Raw genomic sequence first — 26,405 nt, 5'->3', positions numbered from 1 at the left:
AGAAATCAGGACCGTGTTTCTAACGTAGAGGACACTGACAGCTGAGATAGGGCTAACTGGTGTAAGAACACGGGGCCGGATCAGAGAGATGGATTAAAGCATCAGGAGCAGGATGACTCATCCACAGCTACATTATTTCCCCCTCTGCTGTAAACCTCTTTGCACCCCCTCAGTAATACCGGTGTGGTGTGATGTGATGGTCAGATTGCTAACCCTTCCTCCTTTCACTTGCTAAATTTATCCCCGTCTTGTGTCTAAACCAACCCCTCCCTCTAAAAAAAAAAAAAAAAAAAAAAGATGACATCACTGCTTCTCCTGGCTCTGCTCTCTAATAAATCAAACTGCCACACATTGCTCCATCCTGGCATTTTTCTTAATCCGCCATAAAGCTCCGACTTTTTAGAGTCTGATAGGATTCCCAAAGCAAGGCAACTGACTGACTGGTTGTAGTTTTGACCCCAGTAGCACCTGATTAGCATCAGCAAGGCAGTGAGTCTTTAATTGGACCCAAAACTGCAGTTATGTCACTGATCAGTTTGTTAATAGAAGTGAGTCACAAGTTGGACATCGGAAGAAAAATACCTTCATTTTTTTTTCTTTCTTTTTTCTCTTTTGACAAGCTTAAGCTGTGGAGGTTAAATCAGGATTAAGGTCAGGGTTTTGCCAATGATGTCATCCTTGCTGCCCCTCTACAGCACCTCATAGCACACAAACGCACTGAGGGTAGCACACTTATAAAGATTCAAGTTAATTACTTAGGCTTTTAGTTGCATAATGGTTCTACGTCTGTGGATCGAGTCCAAGCGTGTGGGGGCTGAAGCCGCTACTGTGTGGGTGGGTGTGTGTCGGCCAGCAGTGTCTGTGTAGCAAGTGTTTTTGTGTTTTTTTTTTTTTTTTTTTTTTTTTTTAGGGATTGTCTGTTTGAGCTGGGAGAAAAGAAATACTGTGCAAGTTTAAAACACCCATGTGTAATAAAGGAAATTGCATCAGACCAAAAAAATTCATAAAGTAATAAGAACAAACATTTGTTTTTGTGTGTGTGTTATAGTTTGATTAAAAAATATATCAGTAATCACCAAAGCTTTTCTATTTTCGATTAGGTTCCTTTCTGTTTTATTTACACCAATTTGCTTCTAGAACCAAAACCGACCCGACTCTCTCCTTTTCTGCAGGTCTTTGGCAATAAGATGGTAATACCGTCCCTGGATGGTGCCTTGTTTCAGTGGAACCGGGACGGGGAGAGTATGGAGGCAGTGCCTTTCAGTGTTGAGTCCCTGCTGGAATCATCATATCGCATTGGAGAGGACACAGTCCTGGTCGGGGGCAAATCCCTTACCACCTATGGCCTGGGGGCCTACAGTGGCAAGGTCTGTGAAACAATTTCAAGTACAACGTTATAGGATAGGTTAACACATGTTAAATTTATTAGCATACTAACCAGCCTGGCACGGTGGGATAACCGTCTTTGTAATTTCCCCCCCTGTTGCTTTCCTCAGCTTCGGTACATCTGCTCTGCGGGGGGCTGCAGTCGCTGGGGGGAGGATGAGGTGGAGAGTGAAGATGTGCTCCTGCTGCAGAGGACTCAGAAGACTGTGCGAGCCATCAGGCCTCGATCAGGGATGGAGAAGTGAGTTTTATAATCAAGCGGTCTATTGTTGTCAGTCAGCCCAAATCATGAAGCAGCTACTGACTTTCTGTCAGTTGGTTTTTTAACAATTTTGGTTAATAATTTATATCTGGAGCAGCAGTGAATAACATTAACATTATCTTCTAATAGTGTTGATGTCTGGGATCTATAATATTAGAAGTAAGGGATCAGTAGCTGAAGTTACGAGGCAGGGATTTTTTTTTTTTAACTGTGTGTCATTGCTATTTGTACAAGGTGGAACTTCAGTGTTGGAAACTTTGAGCTGAAACTTGTTCCGGAGATGCAGTCTGCAATGAACTTCCTGGAGGGCAAAATGGCAAATGGTGACAGCTGGAAGGCAAGTCAGCGGGTCATCACTGATGAACCAACGGAGAAACAGCAGACCAAGAACCAAAACCAACATTTGGACCTAGTTATCAAAGTGTCTGTTCCTGATTGGAAGGTCATGGCTTTCAGCACTGGGCCTGATGGACAGCTGGTCTGGGAACATCAGGTTAGATGCTAAAAAAAAAATAAAATCCGCTGGTCTCTTACTTGGCGAGTTTTAGTGCTTTAATCAAATTCAGTGCTTCATGCCTCTCACCGTGTAGCTCATTAAAGTATAGCCACTCATTTTGTACCACATGTGTTGTGTAGTTCTGCACTCCTATTGCCTCAGCTTGGCTGGTGGGTGGCGGTAAAGTTACGCCAATCAGCCTGTTTGACGACACGGCCTACAGCAGCCAGTCCGAAACCGATGAAGATGAGGAAGAGGGCGATCCAGCGCAGGGAGCTGCAGAGTCCAGTGTTTACCTAGGTAACTTCTCATACATCGGCATATTTAAACACACCACATACTTACGCTTGGTTCTGGTGTTCAGGTCCACTATTGTCATGCAGTGATTGTAGTGCATAAATAATTCTGTTACCCTTGGTTTTTCAGGGATGTTTCAGGGGCAGCTGTACCTCCAATCATCAGTAAAAATCAGTGAAAAATTCCCCTCCAAAGCCATTGCTTCAGAGAAGGATATAATTCCACTACCCACTGTCAAATGGAAGCCTCTAATACGTAAGTTTGCACTTATTATTTATGAGGTGCTGTCTTAACACCAAAGGCACTAAACTCGTGATTGTATGCAGAGCCAAAAACGACCAAAGAACACAAAGTTAAACTGTGTTCTAAGAAGTGTTTGAAGTCATATAGGCGTAGTCTATCACCATATTCCCTGTGGCCCCAAGCTTTGCCCTTCATTCTTCATCGTGTAAGACCTTAAATTCCATATTGATCAGTGTTTCTTGTGAGATTTGAGAAGTTATTCATCTTGTCCTTGGTGCAGATTCTCCATCTCGGACACCAGCTCTGGTCGGCTCTGATGAATTTGACAAGTGTCTGAATAATGACAAGTTCTCCCACGACGAATACAGCAACGGAGCCTTGTCCATCCTGCAGTATCCATATGGTAAGAGCTTAATCGTGCACTTTAAATGTAAATTGCATATATTGTATATATGGTTTGATGTAACCAATGGCCAGTAAGAGAGAGAGTGTGTCGGGCCAGCTGATTGGTCACTGTTTCCACCAATCGGTCACTTGTTCACCTGTAGCACAAACCACCTGAAGTGTATCCCTTTTTTTTTTTTTTCTTGCAGTCAGAATTTTAACTTTGTAGCTAAAACACTGATTATCAAAGGAAGTGCACGAGGCTGCTAAGAGAATGAGCTTATGATGGTGACGTGCAAGGCTCGATACTGTGAGCATTTCACCTGCGTTTATCACTAAAATAGACTTGGACGAATTGTATTTACAAGCATGTGTGCGAATAAAACATGCACAAGCACAGCGTACAGCAGCAAGGATGACACTGTCATCAGTGATTTAAGTTATGGTGGAGCTGCAGCTTCCCCTCTCTAACACGTGTGTACACACACACACACACACACACACACACACACACACACACACACACACACACACACAGAGCAACAAGGTGGTGCGAACAGTGAGCAAAGTCAGTCTTTTACAGCTTCTCCCACACATCCCTGACATGTTTTACACAGCTACAGCCCAACTGCATTAAAAACAAGAGGCCAGCAGAGCTCTGTTAGACACTGCTGCGCATCTGTTCTGTCCCCTGTTACACCCCACACGCTGTTAGGATTAAAATGACTTGACCCTTACGGAGAGATTTCTGCTTCTTCTTGCTGTAGACAATGGCTACTACTTCCCCTACAGCAAGCGTTACCGAGAGAAACGTGAGAGTGCCGTAAGTCTGATAAAGGGAAATGGGGCGGGAGGTGACAATCGCCGGAGAAAGGATCCTGTGCTGCTGCTGCCCTGGTGGAAGGAGATTCTTGGCACCATCATCTTCTGCATTGCCACCACCACCTACATTGTACGCAAGTTTTTCCACCCCCCTGCTCCTGTGGCCTATGTGAGGGTAAGACTCTATATGCAGCCTTCAGCATTAATGCCACATGACAGCAGTTACTGGTGGTTGTGTTTGTTATATAATGTTTGTGTGATTTCATACATTTCAGCTAGTGTGAAGTATAACTGTCAGATATGGTATATATTCATTAACATTATGATTATGATTGTGGTTGAAGTTGAAGTTAAATTATTTAATTAAAGTCTTCATCAGGAAACATCCATCCACGCCTTCCTGATAAGGTCCCCAAATGCAAAAACCCAGTCATGGGTTTGAAGGGACAGGACTGTGACAGATCAGGGAAAGGCTGCGATCCAATTTCTGCTGGGTTAAAGGTTCCCAAGAGCACAATTTAAAAAAAAAAAAAAGCAATGCGGGTAAAGGGCCTTGATTAAAAAATAAATAAAAATAAATAATAATAATAATAATTTGCACCGTGCACCAACATTATCACAGCAGGGGAAACCAGTGGTAGCAGTAACATGCTCTAAGGGTTTTTTTTCAGTGGAAATGACATGAAGACTGGTCAATTTAGACGGCAACTGAACAAAGTACAGTGATACCTTCAATTAAAAAAAAACAAACAAACTTTTTTCACTTCACTCAGGACCTCATGCTGGTTTTGAGATTCACCCTTAGATAAAGCAAAGACCCCAAACGCACTGTCACGATAACGCTGATTACTCTGTGAATGTCCTTAAGTGGCTCAGTCAGAGCCCTGATTTGAACCCAATTGAACCTCTTTAAACCTGAACATGGCCGCTCACTGACAATCCCCAGCCGAGCTATCTCTGACTGCTCTTTGAACGGACTATTTCAAAGCAAGAAACAGTAGTACTAGTTTTTCTGTTTGTTTGTTTTTTAAGGAAATTGCTTTATACATTTCCACCCTCTGTTTCCTGTGGCTGATAAGTCTTATTAAAGTGTTTCTTATCCAGCATGCCACAAACAAGTTAGGCTTGTTTTTTTTTTTTGTTTTGTTTTTTTTAACTGTTAGTCATGTTTTTAATTTTTTTTCTGTCCTCCTCCTGTCCCCAAAAGCAACGGAAAGAGTCGGAGACGCAGTGCCAGACAGACAGCAAGTTTGACCTTGAAGTTGTGGAATCCAAAGAGCCAGTTGCCATGGAGACCCGTTCCAGTGAATATGTGTCCAGGTGATGTACACCGTTAAACAAAACATGTCCCATGTCAAATATATTCGCAGTGACTCAGGAAAACTTCACGTAACACTTCAAGTGTGCCAGGAGTGGTCTTCGCAGTTGATCGTCAGATGCGAGTATCACTTTTTCAAGGTGTAGCTACAGATTCAGCTCTGTTACCATGGTGACCAGTGGTCTTCCAACCTGCCTTGATAGGACAAGGCAGAGTTGGGAGATATGAATCGTAGTAGTTCATGATTGGGTAACTCAGCTGTTTGGCATCAAATGAAAATGGCCTTGGTCCGTCCCCTCAGACCCCACCCTACACAGTAGCATCTGCCTCAGGGTCAGAGTGTCATTTTACATCACTGTCAGGACATTGTCAGAATTTCTAAATATGATCAGCAGCCATAATTTATGGGCTGCCACTGCCCTCCTGTAGTGTGATCGATGGGGTTTGCGTGTTTACATCTGTGAGCCGGATGATGCGGCCGCACCCACCCAAACACAAGTGAAAATCTGATTAAACTGCAGATTTTTCTCCTCTCTGTGTCACCGCTCGCACATTCTCTTCTTTTTTTGATCCACCCTAAAATGACAAACACCCCCATCCCTCCCCTTCCTTCAAAGCTGCTGCAGCAATCCATGCAAATTACTTTTGCCGAAGAACTTTCCTTAAATAAAACTGGCGGCTGTTGCAGCAGCTGAGGCGAAGCATGAGTCAGAATCATTAGGAGGCAGATTGGGTTCAGGAACCAAGGCCTGAATCACACGTGCCCACACACATCCTAATAAGACAGCCTTTTAATTCCCTGAGGAAACTGAGCAGGGATGTTTTGACAGGTCGGCGTGAGGTTGTATCTTACGCAGCAGTAAACACAATGATTTTGTCATTTTTGGGTCCTTTTAGCATAAAAAGTACTTTTTAACGATGCTCACTGGAACTGTCCAATGTATAAAACTGTGAGACAGAAGTAATATGCAACACTGTGACAGGTGTTGTTTTAGTTTACAAGAAAACCATGTTCACCATTTGAAAACCTCTGCAAATAATGTCTTTTCTTTTCTAGATTAAATGGGAAGTAAACCTGCCAGAAAGGCATAAAATGCCATAATTTAAAGTTCCTCTTGAGTTTGTAGGAATGTATTTTTGCTGACTTCAAAGTGGACTCTGTCAAGGCCCAGTGAAAACAAAACAATTTTCCCATACACAGTATTAATGGAGATCCTGGACACTGTTTTGCACTGTGTTGAATACCTGCCAGCTCAGAAGCTGTACACTGGTTGCAATTCCCTCTTTGGTAATTACCATTTATAACTTAATAGGCCTCCTTCTTGGTCTTTTAAACTTTCAGAAATCTAGAATAATAATTCAGTGGCCACACACAGCTCTTTTAAACCACTTAGAGCACGGTGATTCCTCTTTGCAGAATAATAACCAAAGTGTCTCTCCTCAGGTACCTGACAGACTTCGAGCCAGTGCAGTGCCTTGGCCGTGGGGGGTTTGGCGTTGTGTTTGAAGCCCGTAACAAAGTGGACGACTGCAACTACGCCATCAAAAGAATTCGTCTGCCCAATAGGTAGCGCCTCTCACTGGCTGCACCAGACTTCCTTGTTGGAGGCTATTAGCGCTTCCTTTATCTCTCCTTTCTCTAAAGCTACTAAACTGAGTTATGTAAGCAGCAGCCTACTTGTCTAAACACAGAAAACCATACAGAGGGAGCTGACATTTCAGAACAAATATTATCTGTGCACTTTAATTTATACTAACAATCATGGATATTAAATGTTTAGCTGCAGCAGCTCTCTAATAGTCTCCTTCACACAGCCTGTTCAAGGCGGGAATACTGCACCTGCCGTGCCTTTCAGTTTAAAAGACGCCTGGAATGTGGAGCCGGAGTTGTGGCACCTTTTTTAGTGAATAGCAGAGGTGCTGTGAGGGAGAGTCAGCAAGCAACTTGAGACACAGTGTGTTACATGTCATGCCTCCAAATTCCCGATTGCTGAAACGCTATCTGAAAGTGCACACTGGGTTGGTTTTATACCGTGTTTGTCTGGTTCAGCATAAAAGGCAAAAGTGGCATTATAGCTTGATCTTCGTGTGAAAGGGGATAATTGTTTTGAGGTCTGCTATTCTTATTAGTTAGCTCAGTGGAATAGCAATAAAAACAATGCTGAACAATGTAAAGCTCAGTTTTTCTGTCATTCAGGGAACTGGCCCGGGAGAAGGTGATGCGAGAGGTGAAGGCTCTAGCAAAGCTGGAGCACCCGGGCATTATCCGCTACTTCAACGCCTGGCAAGAGAGCCCTCCCGAGGGCTGGCAGGAGGAAATGGACCAGAGGTGGCTGAAAGATGCAAGGTGAGCCAGAAGAACCTTTTGTAGCTCAGCTGGCTGGACCAGTGTGCACCCATCCAAAGAAATGTAGCCCTCCCCTCTGGAATCATAACATTAAGTAATGGCATTTCTGACAAGTGGTACACCACAGATTTTTATATCACTTGGCTCATTTGACTCACCGATGTTAAAATATTAACAGGCATATTAACATTAAGGATTTAATATTTAATGTCTGGTGTATGCTGCTTTTAATTGCTTTGGTAGATAAGTATTGATTGTAACCCCGTCCCTGTGCACTTGATACACATGTTACTGCTGTGCTGTGTGCTGTTATGTGTGCACACACAACAAAAGATGTAAAAGAGCCCTACAACTCTAAACTGACACCTTTCTCTCTGTTGTTGACACTGGCCTGTTTTACTGCTAAAATGAATCATACACATTTCTACTTTAAGGAAACTGGAAACCAGTGACACAGTTATCTTCTGTTTTCATTTGTTAAACTGTGTGAACTTTGTTTGTTTGTTTTTTGCACCAATATTGGGAGAAACAGTCCGTTTTCTCTTTCAGTACCACTGACTGGCCGATGAGCTTCCTCGACCACATGGAGGCGCTGTCGGTCAAAGTGCCAGTGTCCAGCTCAGTGTCCCCTGTCATCGGGCCTCAAGGAGATGCTCACGAAGCATCTGCTGATGAGCAGGCCTTGTTCTCCAGCAGTGCCGGCAGTGCTGTGGGCTTTGGCACCGATGACGGTGACCTATCCTTCCACCCGCTGCTGGGCCACGACAGCCTGATGTCTGAGAGGGATAGCCAGGCTGACCCTGACGCATCAGACACCCCCCACTCATTCGAGCTGTGCCCTCCTCGTGGTCCCAGTGACTGCACTTCCTCTTCCTTTGACATTGTGTTTGAGGATTCGGGCTGCGATCGAGACGCTGACGCAGACACAGACTCTGGGTCTGGCCCAGCTAGTCCTGGCACAGTGACTGAGAAGAACAGTTCATCTTCATCACACACCAGACGACAAGAATCCGTCCACCCTGCCTCTTCATCTCCTCCTCGGCCAACCTCACTCGCCCTGGTTCTCCCCACAACTCCTCCAAACCAGCGGGTCCAGCCTTCACCTAAGGTTTGGGAATCATTTACTCAGTCAGAGGTTGCTGCTGTAAAACCAGCGTGTTTCTTTGTATGGTTCTTTTCAATTCTTTATTTGCTGTGTTATAACAGTTACATTTTAGAGTGCGGTGCCAAATTGTAATGTGCAGAAACATCTCGTCCTGTCTCCAGGTCTACCTGTACATCCAGATGCAGCTCTGCCGGAAGGAGAACCTGAAGGACTGGATGGCTCAGCGCTGTCTGCCGGAGCAGAGGGAGCACAACGAGTGTCTAGACATCTTCCTGCAGATTGCAGAAGCTGTCGACTTCCTGCACAGCAAGGGGCTTATGCACAGGGACCTCAAGGTAAACATGGACACACTGTGTGTAACGAAAGGCAAAATTACATGTGTAGATCTGAGTTCTTCTAATTTATCTGGTATATAAAGCACAAGCAAAAAAAATCTCCTGATTGCAGCTTATTTTAGGGAAGAAATCCTTCCTTAGAACTTGGCTAGATGAGTTTTGTGTGTTACTGTTAGTGTTACGAGCAGCATGTGAACCAGAGTTTTATAAATCACTCCATGCTGTTGTCATTCTTTGTGTTCCACGTTTGGTACACGTAATGTAACCTGTAACTGCTGCTCCCGCAGCCCTCCAACATCTTCTTCACTATGGACGATGTAGTGAAAGTGGGAGACTTTGGTCTGGTGACGGCGATGGACCAGGAGGAGGATGAAGACGAACCAAGCTCCCTTACGCCCGCCCCACTCCTCACTCGCCACACGGGCCAGGTCGGCACCAAGCTCTACATGAGCCCAGAGCAGGTGAGGAAACACCATCCATTCATCCAACTTTAATTCTTGGACTCTGATATTCCACGGTAGGGACTAATTCCTTGTCGTCCTTGCAGCTCTCTGGAAACTCGTACTCTCACAAAGTGGACATTTACTCACTGGGTCTGATCCTGTTTGAGCTGCTGTATCCTTTCAGGACTCAGATGGAGAGAGTGAGGGTGAGTCAGCAAACACATGGGCTTATAAACAGGATTTGACTTTGACTTACAAAGTGCGTTTAAAAAGTAATGAATTACCCTGTAATTAAGTTTTTTTTTTAAATTGCCAAGACAGGATTATTATAGTCAGTTTGGATGGTATTTAGCTGTTTAGTTTTGTTTGAGTTCCTTTGCAGATGGCTTAGCTTTGGTGTTTGAATCCTTTTAAACACCTCGACATCATTGTAAAAATGATCTTGAGCTGAAAATACTCATTTATACTTGCTGAATTTTAGTGGCTGTGAAGGACTGAATAAAATTTGTCTCCTGTAGCTTTTTAAAATGTAAGAAATGATTCAATGATCAGATCATTTGGATTTAAATGAAATGATCTCATCTTTGGCTTCAGTAAGAAGCCCAGCTGGCACTCTGTGTGTGAGCTAGCGTTTATCTTTCTGTCTCCTACAATTTCATTATGTGTTGAGGAATCAGGAATTCATAACTGCTGATTATTATTATTTTTAATCATCGTCACTGTTATTTTTTCCCACTAGCGCTCACACGCAGGGATACAGAGTCAGTTTTGTTTGTAGCGATCAGCCGCGGAGTCTTTGTCTCTGCAACAAAGGACCCGGTGAGCCATTAGCACAGCTCCGCTCACAGGTGTTTACATCCTTTCTTCCAGACGCTGACAGAAGTGAGAGCACTGCAGTTCCCAGAGGTTTTCTCCAAAAACAATGTTCAGGAGGTCAGTTGCTATCTGCCGCCACCTAGTGGCTGTATACATACACAGCATCTGAGACAAGAAATGTAAGGCTGACGGGAAAGTTTCTTCCCATAAGTGGTGCCAGCAGGACTCCAGTTCATAGTTTGAGCTCCATGTCGTAATATCAGCAGCACCAACAATAACGTTTTAAGATTTTTTTTTTTTTTTTTAACTCCTCAAGATAGTGTGCTTAATTTTCAAAACCCAAAGTTGTTTCTTGATTTGCTCATTTCTGAGCTTATTTCCTGTCAAAAGCATGAAACACATGAAAGACCCCTTCTTAATCAGAAGGGGTCGCCTCAGCGGGCAGCTCTGCATATCTGATTTGGCCGATTTTACGCTGGATGCCCTTCTTGGCACAGACAGAATATCCGTTAAACACCAGAAATGTTATTCAGGCACATTAATACCAATCATCTGGCTTGAAATGTATTTGTATCATAACAAGAGGACGCAGCCAAAATACATCTTATTAATCAATGAAGTATCGGGAATCCAAAGATGTGACCTGTTGTTTAAAATTGTATAACTGAAAAAGTCTGGTGCATGCACAATGAATGTGGGACTATGGTTTCTGATGCTGCTGGTTCCCATAATGAAGTCAATCACAGATTTAAATGACCTCTCTGCACCAACATAATCCACCTGGTGAGTCAGCCTGCTGAGCTAATCCAATTAGGATTAAGTTTGAGGAAAAAAAGGAGGTGCGTTTGGGTTATTTTGCCTCTAAATTCAGAGAATGTAAAGTAAAATATGAAAATCCTGTTGGCTTACACACTGAAAGGTTAACAGCAGCACGACTGTTTGAGATGGTTTGCTGATTCATATTAATATTCAAATTAGAATTTGTTTATTTAGTCAGATATATTATTTTAGTTCCTTTTATTAGAACTACGAACTAAGCATGGGACCAACCTCCAAACTGCAGGCTGAGGCTGTGAGTTGTTGTTGGGTTGGTCACAATATTTTGTTTACCAGTTTTCTTTATAATTAGATTAGCATAATCCCAGAGCATAATCTCTGATACTTTGACCCTGGAAATTTCTTTCTTATCTTTGTGCCTCAGTATACCACTTAGTAATATCATTAGGTGTGCGAGGGGTGATGATGTGTTGGATGGATGGATGGATGGATGGATGGATGGATGGATGGATGGATGGATGGATGGATGGATGGATGGATGGATTTTAAAAGGAGCAGTTGAACTAATGGGTGATGATGTTGACTGAAACATTAATTTTGCTGTCTGTTTCCTCTCTGCGTAGCTGAGCATGGTGCGCAGCATGCTGTCACTGAGCCCCAGCGAGCGTCCCGAGGCAGCTGAGATCACAGGGACGCCCCTCTTCCAGGACCTGGAGCTGCCTTGCCGACTGGCCGTGAGGCAGCGCTCCCGCACTTACAGCGCCTCTTCGATGGGCCGTCCCTCACGTCAGACTTCAGCTACCTGAAAATCCCATGATACAACATGTGACCCCCCCCCCCCCGTTCATGTCATCCCTCCCCTCATGGTCGGCCACCCAACAGAAACACCTCAGTCCCTGCCATCACATTCTGCTTAAAGACTAAGAACAGCAGACGTGCAGGAAGCGGTGCCACTCTCTTTAGAGTAGCGAGGTGCAAACCCTGCACAGCTGCTTTTCTTAGTAAATACACACACTTTACATTTTGTTGCCTAGGTTCCCAATTTTAATCACGCTTACAAATGAAAGAATATTTTAAAAGTGACAGCCGTTATGTAACGTTCACGGCCAGACTTGGCTCAAGTGGTACTTGCAAATAATTCTTAGTGGCTATTTGAAATAGCTCCGAGTACCTGGCAGGCAGTGTTTACTGCAGCCAGACGGCTCTGAGTAGACTTGGCTCGTAATTTATTTTGCAGTGTTTACCTGTGATTATGTTAAAGAGCTCCCGTTCTCCTGACTTTGACATGGCACACTTAAATAATGGAGATGGAGACAGCCGTGCTAAGAACATGCTGCTTGCTCCTAACGTTCAGCCAGTGTTCGCTCACTCACTCACTCACGCTACACCTCAGGTATCAAAACCAAGAGGACACTCCAAAGGGGCCTTTGATGCTTGATCATCCTATCTACTGGTGATTTGTACTGGTTGCTGGTATGAGCACTAATTGGTGTCCTGACACCCAATATGCCTGATTTGGGAGACCAAAAAAAAGACCACTTTTTCCCTATGTGTTGTTTTTCTTTTCTTTACTTTTCTTTTCTTTTTTTTAATGCAAAAAGGTGACGTATTGCATAGAGAAGAGTTTATGAGTCCTTTCCATCAGATGTGACTTGCCTTTAGAAAGGGCCTTTGGCCCCCTCTGAATGAATGCTGAGCCTGTGGCTCTTGTCTTTTTGCATGTACCTGTTAGGAAAGGTGAAGGGGTGAATGTGAGTTTATCTTAAAGCCAGTAATCGGACGACGTTTTCTGTGTGTAAATTCTACACAATGACTCTGAGGTGCTCAATCATTTTTTCTAACACCTCCTCTTTGCTCTCTGTACAGAACTGAAGGGAAAACCCTGTTTATATGTTTTTCTTCTTTGTAATTTAGAAGACCAATCTTGTACATATTGTAAGGCGCCGTTGCTTGTAAATGGCTTTTTCATGAAGCAACTGTAAGATAGTGTGATATACTGTGAGAGAGGAAACAAAGAGGAGACGCTCTCTGCCATTAACGGATAGCTGAATGTTACAGTGTGACCTCCAGAGACAGATGATGGTGGTTGCCTCTTTGAAATTATTCTCAGTGTTTGTTTTCACATGTTTGGGGGGGGGGGACCAAGTGGAAGGGGTTTGCCCTGCTTTGAGCACCGGCAGAGAATCTGCATGAACCAGAGTGCCATTTGAAAGTCAGTTAAGTGTACTTTTCTTCAACAGATAACTCACCTCACATTTTTGGAATTGTGCTACTGTGCTCCAACCCCATCCAGCTGGTGTTCCTAGTGCAAAAAAACACAAATACTGAGGTCCGCGGCCCTCCCGTGATGCACACAGATAGCATTTAGCTAATAAGTCGATGCTGTTTTTCCCCTCTACGCTGTGTACTGGGGACTTGGACCTGATGTTGGTTATGTGATCCACATTTTTTTATGTGCATTAGAAGTGCTGAGTCACACGACCCATTTGTAACTACACACACACACACACACACACACGCACACAAACTGCTAATTGTAATGTGCTTTCAATGATTGTACTTTTTTAAGGCTCTTGTCTTTAATTTTCCTTTTCTTTTTTTAAAGCACAGTTTTTTGATTACCTGCAGGGTTTTTGATTACTGTAAAATCCTGACTGTTACAGGAAGTCAGAGTGATGTTTGCTTATCCATCCGCTCAGCTCACTGAAGATGAGCCATTCGTGTCCCTGTCAAGCCTCTCATCTGCGGTTAAAACGGCCTGAAAATCCACCACAGTGGGGGTGGAAATTGCTTTGTTAAAGACTGTATAAAGAAGGTGTCCTTTCTTTACATCTTTTGTACATTCAATGTTTTATATCTGGTAATAATTAAGAATTCAAACACTCGATTCAGGGCAAGTTCTTCTGTCCCACAAAATTGTCTGAAAGAATTTATAAACACTTCGTCCCCCGTTTTAATTCCAGAGTGAACCGTGATTATTGATGGACAAGGATGGGGACTTTAATCACCTACAGTAGGAGGTAGCTCGTCATCTTTACACCATTAATACTGAAAATAGCATTATAGCATTTTACCAGAGGTTCCGCGCATTTCCCTTTTTTCTGTCAGTCCAAGAAAATGTGATTACACAGTAGATCTTCTCATGCTTTGTTAAATCGTGTTTCTCCTCCTTCCACTCCAGCCGTCCGGATAGTTCCATTGAAAAGTCAGACCCTTCCTCTCAGCGTCTGACGTCTCCTCCTCCTCCTCCTCGACATGTAGTTGCGTGTTCTTGTACACAACTTCCATGTTAAATTGTAAATATGTTCATTTGCTTTATTTATGTTTTGATGCCATGATCAATCCTTTTTGGGTTGGTGTTATTACGAATGCGCTTCATGCGATGGAGTGCGTTGGAATATGATGACTTCTTAAAAGTCTAAATTTAATAAACTGTTCTATACCATTTGTACAGTTTTGTGTCCTTCGTGTGCAGTCTGTGGGTCAGTGTGTTGGGCAGTTTTTACTTCATAAGTTAGGATAACAGCTGTCAAACGCAGGACTATTTCTTGAGGCACTAGGCCAATAAATAATTTTGATGGGTCTGAAATTGACATATTTTCCTACATGTGTATGATATGCAGCACGGTGGCGCGCTGGTTAGCACTGCTGCCTCACAGTTAGCGTACCATCTAGAAGGCCTGGGTTCCACACAGTGGGTTATCTCTCACTGTGTGGAGTTTGCATGTTCTCCCCATGTCTGCGTGGGTTTCCTCCCACAGTCCAAAGACATGCACTTACTGGGGCTAGGTTAACTGGCTACTCTAAATTGCCCATAGGTGTGAATGAGAGCATGAATGTGAGTGTGGATGTCGTCTGTCTCTCTGTGTTGGCCCTGCAACAGGTTGGCGACTTGTACAGGGTGTACCTGTACACCCTGTACAGGTACACCCTGTACAGGGTGTACAGGGTACAACAAAAACGGAAAATGTATCAAGAGTTCAAATTTAAGGTTAACAGTTCTCACAAGTCTTAGGTTCATATGTTGTTGCTGAAAAAGGTGTCCTGTTGTGGGTGCAAAGCATCATGGGAGATGTAGTTGGAAGTTTTTTTTTTCTTACATGCAATAAAATATAATTAGAAAGGTCTTCAGTTAGTAAATAAGCTATTTAACTAAGCTTAGATTATGGGCATAAAAATCACAGAATTTAGGAACAAATATTATGAAGTGTTTTTGTTTTTTAAATTAAATTGAATAAAACCCCAGATTCGAATTTAAGGTCAACAGGTACTTTTCTCAGGAGCATAAACTTTGAGTTTCTAAATTAGGCTGCATTATCAAAATATGTCCTCTGTGGGAGCAAAGGATCATAGGAGATGGTTATAAAATGTTTTGGTCTTGTATTAAAAATATTAAATAAAGATCTTTTGTTAGTAGACACTGAGCTAAGCTTAGAATACGGGCAGAATAATCGTAGAAAAATTGACGAAAATTACTATTTTAGAGAAAAATATTAAGAGAAAGCAGCCAATAGGGTCTAAAGACTTTTCCTTCTTTCCAAAATAAAAGTTTTAAAGCCCTGCGCGCTCTGTCTCCTTCCGTTGCGCATTTCCGTTGTCATAACGTCACTTCTGGATGTCAATATGCGGCTTGGTGCGGTGCTGGGAACCACAACCACTGGAAAGATGTAAACCAAGTAACCAGCGGAAACCACCCTCAACGAAGACACTAATCGTAGTGTAGCTTTGGTCTAATAAACGGAACTACACCAACAGGTAGCTCGTCGGTTCGTTATCTCCCAAGCCAGCGGAGCGCCTGAATCTAGCAGCCATCTTTTGTGAGAGAATGTACGGGGCGACGCGGCGGGCCTGCTCGGGCTCTGGTCGGGACCGGAGCTTGCTGATGCTGACAACCGCACTCCTCCTCTCGGTTATCGGGCTGCTGTCCGGCTTGCCTGGCATCAGCGAGGCGAAGGAATGCGATAAACCGTGTATGAACGGCCAGTGTAACACCGCAACTGGCGAGTGTGTATGTTTTCCCGGCTGGGTTGGGGACCAATGCCAGCACTGCGGAGGGCGCTTCAGGTACGGTAAACACACTGGCAGGTTATAGCCGACTTTTAGTAGTGACATATGCTGAAAGTGGACTCTCCGTGTTTCTTGCTCTACGCCAAATGTTTGCTAATTCAGACCCCACAGTTCTGGTGTGGAGAGGGCGAACAGCGCACACTCGAGGCATTAAAGTACCAGTCTGCTGCTACCTCTGCTATTATGATCAAGTGCAGGTGGTATTTCACATTTGGCCAACACTGAGCCTTTAATCCTAATTAGTGTCACATTATGATCCTGTTTTTGTACACATCGTTTCTTAACTAAGGCCACCTGACAGTAAGGACTGAACCATGAAGAGTAGTGGGACTGCAAGTTTTCTCTGTACTCTGACATTATTCTATACCAAATTTGACAATAAACACCAACCTGTCGTTCATTTTTATGTATTTTCTGTCCAAACGCTTTAATTCTTGTCAGTTAGGTCACCATTTTGACTTGTGAGCACAGTTATTTTTTCTAACCTAACCAAGTCATTTATCTCCAACTGCACTAGGATGTATTCATGAGGTCAGCATGTTGGTAGTGGCCCCTTTTTTCAGGCCAGTGTATTCTTCAGCTATACAGGACTCTTTGAAAAACTGCCTGACTACTTCTAAAGCAGCGGGCTGGAGGTTTGGCCCGCTGAAGCAGTTCAGATGGCTGATATTGTGCACTGGGCCAGGACAGCAGCAGCTCAGGGTCAAAGTATCAAAAAAGTGCATACTGAAAGCGCTTTGTGTTTTTACAGCTGAGCTGCCCAGGTTAGTGTTGTTGGTCAAACTCATGGAAACATCTGAGAGGTGGGAGGAAGGTACCACTTGATAGAACCATTAACACATCATCTCTCACTCGCCTCCCTTTCTGCCCACATCCGTGATGGCTTTCTTTCGCCCTTAATTTAAACCACGAGTGCCACTGCTTGGTCTATGTGACGGCGAATGCTGTACATTTTTGAAAGTTGTAAAACAGCAATTAAAGCTGCACGGCCTGTCCTCTGTTCCCATTTAAGTGTCACTTTGCATTACTAGAGTTTGTCCTCTGATCTGAAAATTGTCCTGCAGCATTCGATGACAGTCATGACTGCTGATCACTTTGTATATGATTGCACCCGTCTGCACATCCTTCGAATATGGCATTTAACAAGCAGTGAATCAGAAAAACAGCTTGCACCCCAAATTAATTTTCCTTGATAGACTCAAATTTGATCTCTGGCACTAATGTTACACTTCTGCTTTCTTTCTTTTTCACTGCTAGCAAGCTGATCTTGTTCTGACATTGTGATGAGCTAGCATGTCTGTGCAGCTAAAATGTGTGAGTTGGGTCTACCCTGTAGGCAACCTACAGCTATTTTTTTTTAAGCGAATCCAGAGCATTTTCTACTCACTCTTATTTAATACTGTGTCATGCTGTCTCTGCTTGTGATCAGCCTGCCAGGTCATAAAGCAGAGGCAGCAGGAGGCCTGCTGTGTTATGCATGCTCAGGAGTCGGTCATGATGAAGGAAAGGGAAGCTGGAACTGTTTCCACATTAGTGCAGCCGATTGCTGAGCACATCTGAACAGGTGAAATGGAGGCTGAATGGCCGCTGAGCTTTTATTGTTTCAGAACAGTGGGCTTAAGTGGTTGCTGGATGAAATGGCTCATCTTGGTTGTGAATAAAAACTGTGATTCTGTTGCACCTTAACAGTATATCAGTGTGGGAAATCATCATTGACCACCAGGTGCATTCAGGGTACTCGGCTGTAAGAAGGTTGGGTTTGAGTGGAGTACAGCTCTGGCTGTGATCATTGATTAGGTTTATTACTATCAATTATTTTTTCCTCATTAGTTAGCAATCTGTAATAAGGCCATAATAAGGCTAAAGTCAATGCCATTTGCTTATTTTGTCCTAAACAGTTGACAAACCCAATGGGATTGGTTGGTTTATAAGTAGTTCTTTATTTGCACTGTTTAACGTAGGGTTGGTGGTTGGATTCCAGCATCTTCTTTCTTAATTGAGTCTAAGCCATACTCTTTCCGTTGCCCTTGATCAAGTTACTAAAGCTTTAGTTTCTTCTTGGGCACTGCTTCAGTCCAACCCGGGGGGGGGGGGGTCAGCTACTAGGATGGATCTTTTTTTAAAAAAAATCTTTCTTTCCTAAGGCTGCTAAGTTTGTTTTTTCCAACTTCTTTAAAAAGCATCATCCTAGTGTGTAACTGACCATGGTCATGGTGCTGCTTGTCTGTTGGAAAAGTGATTGTCTGACTGTGAAGTTCACTAAAAGCGGAACAGGGGACTCACTTACAGTATAATGTTCAGCTGTCAGCACTTCTGTGTCAGTGGGTCCAGCATTAAAAGTGATACTGAAGCCACCTCACCCGAAGCTAATCATCTTTAAGTGGAACGGTAAATGTACCGCTGCTGTGATTCCAGATTTGCTTGGAATCAGGACTCCGTTATTTTGTTAACGCGGTCAAAGGGCTGATAGTTTTTCATGGAGAGCCTGTGGTCTGAGGTCGTGTTTAGCATACAGACAATGCTGCCATACAAGGCTCGGTGAATGCTGGTAAAAGCAGCTTTCTGTGGCAGGGCTGTGCCAAAGTGGAGTCCCTATTCTAGCTGTGAGGGCCAAAATCAACATGAAGGAGAGGGTCAAAACCACGTTGCTGTTATTGTTGTTGTTTTATGACGTACAGTACTGTGCAAAAGCCTCGAAGCACGTCTCATTTCTGTATATTTTGCTTCCAGGGAGCCGGACGTTATTGTAATTTTTTTTTTTTTTTTTTTGAGTGGTATTAGCAGTAGTTCTCCAGGCTTTCTGAAGGGCTTTCTGAGAGCATCGGACATCTTTTTAGTCATTTTCAGACCAGTTCTTGTACATTACCATTTTCAGGGGAGTTTTTGTTTTGTTAAGCCACTTAATGCTGAACTATGAATCATCCGAGCATAACAAAAACCCTGACTCAAGGGATAAACCTGCATTGTGTCTACACATGACAGCCAACTTAGCAGGAAAAACAAATGTAAATTGTATCTTCAGGCACGTTGTAACTAGCAGCCTGTTGGAAAAAAACACAGAATTTGTTCTAGCAAAATCTTAAAAAAGTGGCTCAAGATGTTTGCACAGTACTGTAAGGTTGAGAATTTTGAATGAGGATATTGTGAAAGTGTGACTGTAAGACGAGCGGGAGCTGAGCGTACCTAAATTATGTCGATCCTGTTGGAGGATACGAGTGAAATGAATTTCACAGCTGTATCAGAAATTTCCTTGACCAAGTATATTTTAACTCAGTTTTTCGTGTACATTTAATTGTTATTTCCCTGTTTCGGGTCAGGGAACCATAGATTTCCTTGATCAAATTTCTAATTTAAGTACACTTTGTTAATATTTGGTAGCATAGAGTAGGTAGAGTTCAGGGCTTTGTGATGGCCACTACAGGCCCCTCATTTATCACATCCCAAAGTAAAACGTCCCAGTGAAAATGGTCTCTCTTTAAAACTCAATAAAATCTGTTGTCTTTGAGAACATTGTTAGTGTTACCATTACAGATGCTGACAAACCTCAATTCATGCTTTTCTCAAATGGCAACGAGATAATGTGTAATTACAGTATCTTATCAGAATTTGACATTTAAAGGACATTGAAAACCTTTTTTATTATTATTTTATTATGATTCTATTCTCAAACTGAAGCTAAAATTTCTCTTTCTTTCCCAACAGAAAGCAATTATGCTTTTTTTTTTTTTTTTTAAAGAGCTGGGCACTATATACCATTGTACTATTTAATTTTTAAATCTTTTATTTATCTTTATTTTACTTTTTTTTTTTTTTTTTTTAAGGCTTACTTATTTTGACGTACTTTGTATGCTGTCTTCAAGTCTCAGTGTGTCCATGAGCTTTTCATTGGTTAATTTTTATACGTAAATTGATTCCTTTTATCTGTGGCCAAAAAAAGTGTTAAACATCTATAGAAGTTTCTAAAAATGGCCGAAACTGAGGGCGAAACAAACATATGAGGATTGTAATCAAAAGCTTTCCTTGCTCATATTTTTTTATTTGTTTATTGTAGTGCACCTACCTCCCCCCAACCTCCCTCACGGCTTGATGGCACCTCCACCGTGCTGGGGTGGTCTTCTTCAGCTTCTTCAACTTAACCTCTTTTTCTCCAAATGTAATGATGGCCATCGTGGCCAAACAGTCAAGGAGATAAAAAAAAAAAGATCTTTGTTTGCACGTGAGGTTGCGAACTGTTCTCTGGCTTTTTATGATGTTTTGGAGAGGGGTTTCTTTCTTGCTCAGCGTTCGTACAGGCTGTGATTGAAGGACTTGTTTGACTCTGGATGCAGATACCTCTGCATCTGGCTTGTCCAGCATCTTCAGGAGCTCGTTTTTACATTGCTCTCTGAGGCAGATTTGTCTGCTTTCTGAGTGCTGTGATGACCGCAGGTTTATACTTGCATGCTGTTTTTTGCACAAATCTATAGTATATTTTGCTAATTGTATGGGCTCATTAAATAAATGACAGCAAATAGTTGACATGAAATGAGTGGCGCAAGAGATTGGGAAGATCTGCTCATTAACTGCTCCAGTTAATAGTTGGATAGATGGATGTTCTTCCTGTCTGACTGGAGCTGCTTAACTACTGTGGAGGTTCACTGTGTTAATGAAGCTTATAACTTTAAAGACAGTAAAATGACTCTTTTAACTATTACAAGTTATAGCTACAAGTAATGATTGTAGCCATGAGGCTGATCTCTATCAGACTGTGCCTACAAAAGGCTGCTTCATGCCTCTTGGTTTGGAGAGGTTCAGACACATTAATGCACTTTTTTTTTTTATTAGTTTGACATGAAACTCTTGCTCAGATGAATTTGTTTGGTACGATCGGTGTTCAGAGCCAGTTTTCCTTTGCAGCAGGACGGGGTGGTGAATAAATGCCTTGTCCATGCTACACAGAGCCAGTGTAAGCATCTCACACACGTTCATGTTCTGGTACCAGCTGTGACTCGCAATTTTGGATGCATTTAATGTGTAACGCTGTACCAACCAACAAAGTGCCTGAATTCCCTGCTCAACTTTAATATCCATCCATCCATCCTCTTCCGGGGGGCTGGAGCCTATCCCAGCTGTCATAGGGCGAGAGGCAGGGTGCACTCTGGCCAGCCTCTCGCAGGGCTAACACAGAGGGACAACCATTTACACTCACACCTGTGGGCAATTTAGAATCACCAATTAACCTAACCCCACTAACTGCATGTCTTTGGACTGTGGGAGGAAACCCACACAGACACAGCGAGAACATGCAAATCCACACAGAAAGACCCCAGCTAAGGTGGAATCAAACCTAAGACCTTCTTGCTGTGCAGCAGTGCTAACCACCACGCCACCATGCTGCCCATCTTTAATAATTTTATATAATTTGGGTGACCTGATAGTATGGTAGTTAGAGAATGAATGGATGCTTACTCACTTTCCCCACATATCATGTCTGGTGGCACAATAATAAAGGCAAAATGAGCGAAAATTAGCCGCTGTGCTATCAGTGAGTTTCCTGACCTCCTGTTGTAGTTTAGTTTTTCAGCCGTTCTCATGCTAATGTTTCTCACAAAATAATGAAACTAGTGAATGTCTGGCACAAATTAATAGCTGATTGTGTATTAAAGAGCCCCTTTGAAGTTTTCCTAATAAATGTTTATACTTTGTAATAAATGAAGCCTTTTTTCCTTTCTTGCCTGTCACTGGGTGTTTTCCTCCAATTGGTCTCTCAGCAGTACTACTGATTTATTCTTTGTTCGCAGGGACAGACATGTGTCCCATCCCCTTTCACCCAGTGGCACCCAGCAGACAAACTCTATACTTACCTACTTCACCAGAATATTTCAGTGTACAGGTCACAGCTGAGACTGTCGTCAGTCTCTGGATACTTTTGACAGTTTAGACAAGCAACACCTGATGTTTTTTTCCAGTGTTGAGCTAAATTTCTTCCCAATAACACGCAGTCATATCAAATTTTCAAATCATGACTACCACTGTGTAATGACACAATACAATAAAGATATAACATCTCCGTTCTGATATCCTGTAATGGATTTAAAATCTCATATAAGCCACTTTCTTCTCGACCCACAGAATCTAGAGGGACCGTCCCCCCCGGTCTGTACCACTGAACCAGGACTGTTGTCGCCTTTGAATGAGCAGTCGTGTTTGCTCTGCTGTCAAGCTGCACCACTTTGCCATTTGCAGACCACTTGGCTCAGCTGCAGGAATACTGAGTGTATTAGAATAGGCTGTAGTTGGAATGTCACTGTCTGTGCAGCATTTTGCTAATATCAACTTTTGCTAGAAAGCACAGGCACCAGCTGGCTCCATCTGTAAATCAGGGTGTATTTTGTCTTAAAGTAAAGATGAGTTAATGCTTTTTTCACACCTTATGTTTGCAAGTTTTTTGCTGGGCGTCCAGGAAGAAATTCCATTTTTTTTTTCTAAGCTAATGTAAAGCAGTAAAATAAATCAAAGTAAATACTTTTAGTATTAGTACCTGAACAGTTCAGTTCAGTGTTTTGCTCCTAGGTATGCTTTAGGTACACACTGCTACCCTAAACTGCCCTTTCTATGAACCAGCATAATAAAAACTCAAAAGGGTGCAGTTGATAAGAGAGTATTTTTTTTTTAACCTCTCTAAATATATAACCTGATTCCAGGAGTATTTGTTTCACAGAATTAACTGGAACTGTAAAATATGCATTAAAATCTTACACCATAGCCAAAAAAAAATGTATTTTTTTCAAATGTTTTAACAGAAGAAAATTTAAACAGTATTTAAATTCAGAATCTTGTCTCTTTGTCTACCTTCAGATGAACATGATAGCATATTTGGTTGCTAGCTGAATAGCCGGTGAGCCTAATTGGAGCTGCACAGTTATGACCAAAATGATGATCACGATTATTTTTGTTCAGTATTGAGATCACGATAATTTGTCACATTCACTGAACTTAATGACAAATGGTTTTTTATTGCAACGTCATGCTGACAGAACTTTCACAGCTTCGGTACAAATCTGTGAGCTATGAGCTATTTCACTCCATTGTACCTGCATGATGGATATGACTAAAAGTAAGCAAAGTGCTTGACAGCTGTAAGATCCTGTCTGAGTTGATGTTGTTTTTCTTGGCCTTCATGCATTAATTATACTGCAGTTTGTGGCGTCTTTTCAGCTCCTTGGAAAACGTTGGTTAACATCAGTTACACTAAATCTGAAGTCTTTCCAAACAGTGAATGATGATCTGCTTTAAGGGACAAGCTCTTTGCCGTCTGCTGTGCCAGACATTTGAATTTGTTGTATACCTGTCTTTTTAATGTACGGTTACTCATCCTGATTAGAAAACTCAAGCTGAGTGGTGCAGGGTGCGGCTGCAATTTTCACCTGCAGGTAACGCGGACAGGCGGTGAATTAGAGAGCGCTTGATTTGCTTTTGTTTTTCAGGGCATGCATTTTCAGTTTAATTGTTGGAAGCCAAAATTGTGATCAGGCTTAAAATTCAAGTAAATGTGCAGCCCCAGTCCTAATGTATGAAGAAGAAAAAAAAAAAAAAAAAAAAACCTCGTGCTAACGTGTTGACCCTCAGTACCTCTGATAATTTGTTTGAGCGGATTACAGGCCACTCTCTCCTCTGGAGCAAACCGTTATTGATGCTGCTGGATTCCTGAAATCCAGGCCGACTGAAGTGACTGAATTCACTCCTACTGGGTGGAGGCATAATGCAAAGCTATCCCCATCACTTGGACACCCAAGTATCACCCAGGACTTCCTCTTATGTTGTTATTTTTGGACCCTGTTAGGTTCCTATGTTTATATTGCTTTAGATCTTGTGTTTTTGTATGTCAGTTGGAAATTTGTATTCTAACAGCAGTTCAGTATGTTCACTGCACTTGCATCACTGTGTTGAATTCGGGGCTTTCTAGAGCCTCTCACCCTGTGAAAGTGATGTTTATCTGCTAGCTGCGAGAGCTGAAAGTCCCCATTGGCTCTGGCTTTATTATCAGTGACTGATCTGTAATTATAGAGGTGGTTTACATGTTGGCAAACCGCTGACCTGCTGCACGAAATGCAACTGGTGACCGTAATCTCTTAAAAGGAATCGGTGATACATCAATATTAAGTCTGCTAAGCATCAAATACATGAGCTGCTAAAGACTTCACAAGTGTGTTGTTGTAGTATGGTGTCATGCCCTTTGGCCTGTTAAGTGTCCTTAACTTAACAGCACCCTTGGCCTTGGACCATGAGCCTCCAGCTCACACAGCTGGGACTACTGGCCTGCACTCCAGCAGTTATGGGAGAAGGCTTAAGTCTTCAGTAACAGGAAGGTGCAGCACTTCTTGTTGCCTAGCTACAAACAACCTTAGTTGTGCAATACGGACTTTCCCCAGAAGTTTGATTATCTATACATAAAAAGTGACTCTGTGGATGAACAGCATCCTGTTTTTTTTATTGTTTTTTTTTTTTTTAGAAGAAAAAAAAAAAGGAACTAAACTTAAAAATTCATTCATATTAAAAAGCCACAAGTTCACACTTTTGGTAAAATGTCAACTCAGCGGGTCTTGATGTGCTTTGCTTGTGCTGCACACATCTTTAAGTTGTTCTGCAGCCGAACAGGGGAGGAGTGTGCTTTCTGCAGCTTCCTCAGTAGATGCTGGTGCAAAACGTTGCAGAGAGACTGTTTTGGAACAAGGCAGGCGACTGGGTGTGTTAGCAGACTCATCGCGCCCTGAGACCTACATCAGTAATGATACAATGTCTGTGTGCATCTAAGTGTCCCTTGCGTAAATTACCTCCCGACTGGTGCTGTGTCATGAAGCTGAAATTGATTGGGCAATAACAGGCCTGGTGCCGTACTGTACTATTAGTGTTTGTGCGTGGCTGTCATGGTGTTGGCTTCAGACAATAATTTGCTGTGAGGTTTAATCATTCTCAGCCTCTTCGCTGTCCTATTTGTTACTTGCTCAACCACGGAGCTGCTCGAACTAAAGTGAAGGAGTCAGTGTTTATCTGCACTCTCTGCTCTGCTTGCTGGCTCTTTTGTTACCTCTTGTTTCATGCAGTCATTTTTGTGGCACCGCTAATCAGATAATAAAGTTTTTATTTGAGATGGATTCTAAGAACTATAACTGACAGCATATACAAGCCAAAAAAATAAATAAATAAATAAAAATAATGCAAAACGTTATTTTCATAATAAAGGAAATGATTAAACGTTATAATTCTCCCCCTAAACCACAGTAAGTTACAGGATCTCATCTTCCTTAAAGCGCTCTGCTACTGGAGAGGGTGAAGTAAATAAATGAAAATGATGTACATCCATCTTTACTGGACATTTTTTACCTACCAAACAAAAGTAGGTGCAGCAGATTTATATTCATTTCAATTTTTTTTTGTATAGCGCCAAATCACAACAAACAGTCACCACAAGGTGCTTTATATTGTAAGGTAAAGACCCTAAAACAATACAGAGAAAACCCAACAATCAAAACGACTCTCTATGAGCAGCACTTGGTGACAGTGGGAAGGAAAAACTCCCTTTTAACAGGAAGAAACCTCCAGCAGAACCAGGCTCAGGGAGGGGGGGTCATCTGCTGTGACCGGCTGGGGCTGAGGGGAGAGAGACAGAGATTAATAATAACTAATGATTAAATGCAGAGTGAAGTATAAACAGAGTGAAAAGAGGTGAATAAAAAGAAATACTCAGTGCATCATGGGAACCCCCCCAGCAGCCTAGGCCTATAGATGCATAATTAAGGGATGGTTCAGGGTCACCTGATCCAGCCCTAACTATAAGCTTTATATAATGTCTATAAGATAATGTGGGGCCTGATTATTCAGAAGAAGGATTAAAATTTAAATTCTATTCTAGATTTAACAGGGAGCCAATGAAGAGAAGCCAATATGGGAGAAATCTGCTCTCTTTCTAGTCCCTGTCAGGCACTTTGTTATATAACAATACAAATGTCAGGTGTGCCCATCATTTCCCAGTATGTTTATAAGAGGACATCGACCCTTTCTCTTTTTCACTCATCTCCATAATTCTCACAATCCCTTTGATCCTTTGCTCATATCGAGTCTGCTTGCTTGTGATTGCTTGCTGAATCTATCCAGAGCTCAGACCCAGCCCTTGGTAGCTTCTCTCTGATGCCCGTGTTCAGCTGTGTGAGGGTGATTTAAGTGTCTGGTTTAGGTTTGTTGTTATGAGCATTTTCTCTCACATTGTCTTTTTGGCTGTGGAAAATGTGCTACCTTTAGTCTATAATATGTATTTAACCCCTCTGCAT

General features: G+C 42.4%; 2 protein-coding genes across 2 annotated transcripts in view; both read left to right on the top strand.

Annotated features, from left to right (window-relative positions):
• eif2ak3 (eukaryotic translation initiation factor 2-alpha kinase 3) overlaps nucleotides 1-14,473 on the top strand; it is a 30,016-nt gene extending 15,543 nt beyond the window's left edge. Inside the window, exons 3-18 of the mRNA XM_030718928.1 lie at nucleotides 1,173-1,367; nucleotides 1,497-1,627; nucleotides 1,883-2,141; nucleotides 2,285-2,444; nucleotides 2,571-2,696; nucleotides 2,965-3,087; nucleotides 3,836-4,065; nucleotides 5,098-5,210; nucleotides 6,653-6,775; nucleotides 7,406-7,555; nucleotides 8,105-8,663; nucleotides 8,822-8,995; nucleotides 9,283-9,456; nucleotides 9,543-9,644; nucleotides 10,309-10,371; nucleotides 11,655-14,473. Coding sequence (XP_030574788.1) covers nucleotides 1,173-1,367; nucleotides 1,497-1,627; nucleotides 1,883-2,141; nucleotides 2,285-2,444; nucleotides 2,571-2,696; nucleotides 2,965-3,087; nucleotides 3,836-4,065; nucleotides 5,098-5,210; nucleotides 6,653-6,775; nucleotides 7,406-7,555; nucleotides 8,105-8,663; nucleotides 8,822-8,995; nucleotides 9,283-9,456; nucleotides 9,543-9,644; nucleotides 10,309-10,371; nucleotides 11,655-11,837 — 2,865 coding nt within the window. The 3' untranslated portion in view covers nucleotides 11,838-14,473. The remainder of the gene's footprint in view (nucleotides 1-1,172; nucleotides 1,368-1,496; nucleotides 1,628-1,882; nucleotides 2,142-2,284; nucleotides 2,445-2,570; nucleotides 2,697-2,964; nucleotides 3,088-3,835; nucleotides 4,066-5,097; nucleotides 5,211-6,652; nucleotides 6,776-7,405; nucleotides 7,556-8,104; nucleotides 8,664-8,821; nucleotides 8,996-9,282; nucleotides 9,457-9,542; nucleotides 9,645-10,308; nucleotides 10,372-11,654) is intronic.
• A 1,164-nt stretch (nucleotides 14,474-15,637) lies between these two features.
• The window catches only part of atrn (attractin), a 128,537-nt gene continuing 117,769 nt past the window's right edge, over nucleotides 15,638-26,405 (top strand). Inside the window, exon 1 of the mRNA XM_030718251.1 lies at nucleotides 15,638-16,095. Coding sequence (XP_030574111.1) covers nucleotides 15,857-16,095 — 239 coding nt within the window. The 5' untranslated portion in view covers nucleotides 15,638-15,856. The remainder of the gene's footprint in view (nucleotides 16,096-26,405) is intronic.

Source organism: Archocentrus centrarchus, chromosome 22 (assembly GCF_007364275.1).
Source record: "Archocentrus centrarchus isolate MPI-CPG fArcCen1 chromosome 22, fArcCen1, whole genome shotgun sequence".
Lineage (NCBI taxonomy): Eukaryota > Metazoa > Chordata > Actinopteri > Cichliformes > Cichlidae > Archocentrus > Archocentrus centrarchus.
This window is presented reverse-complemented; position numbering and strand designations above follow the sequence as displayed.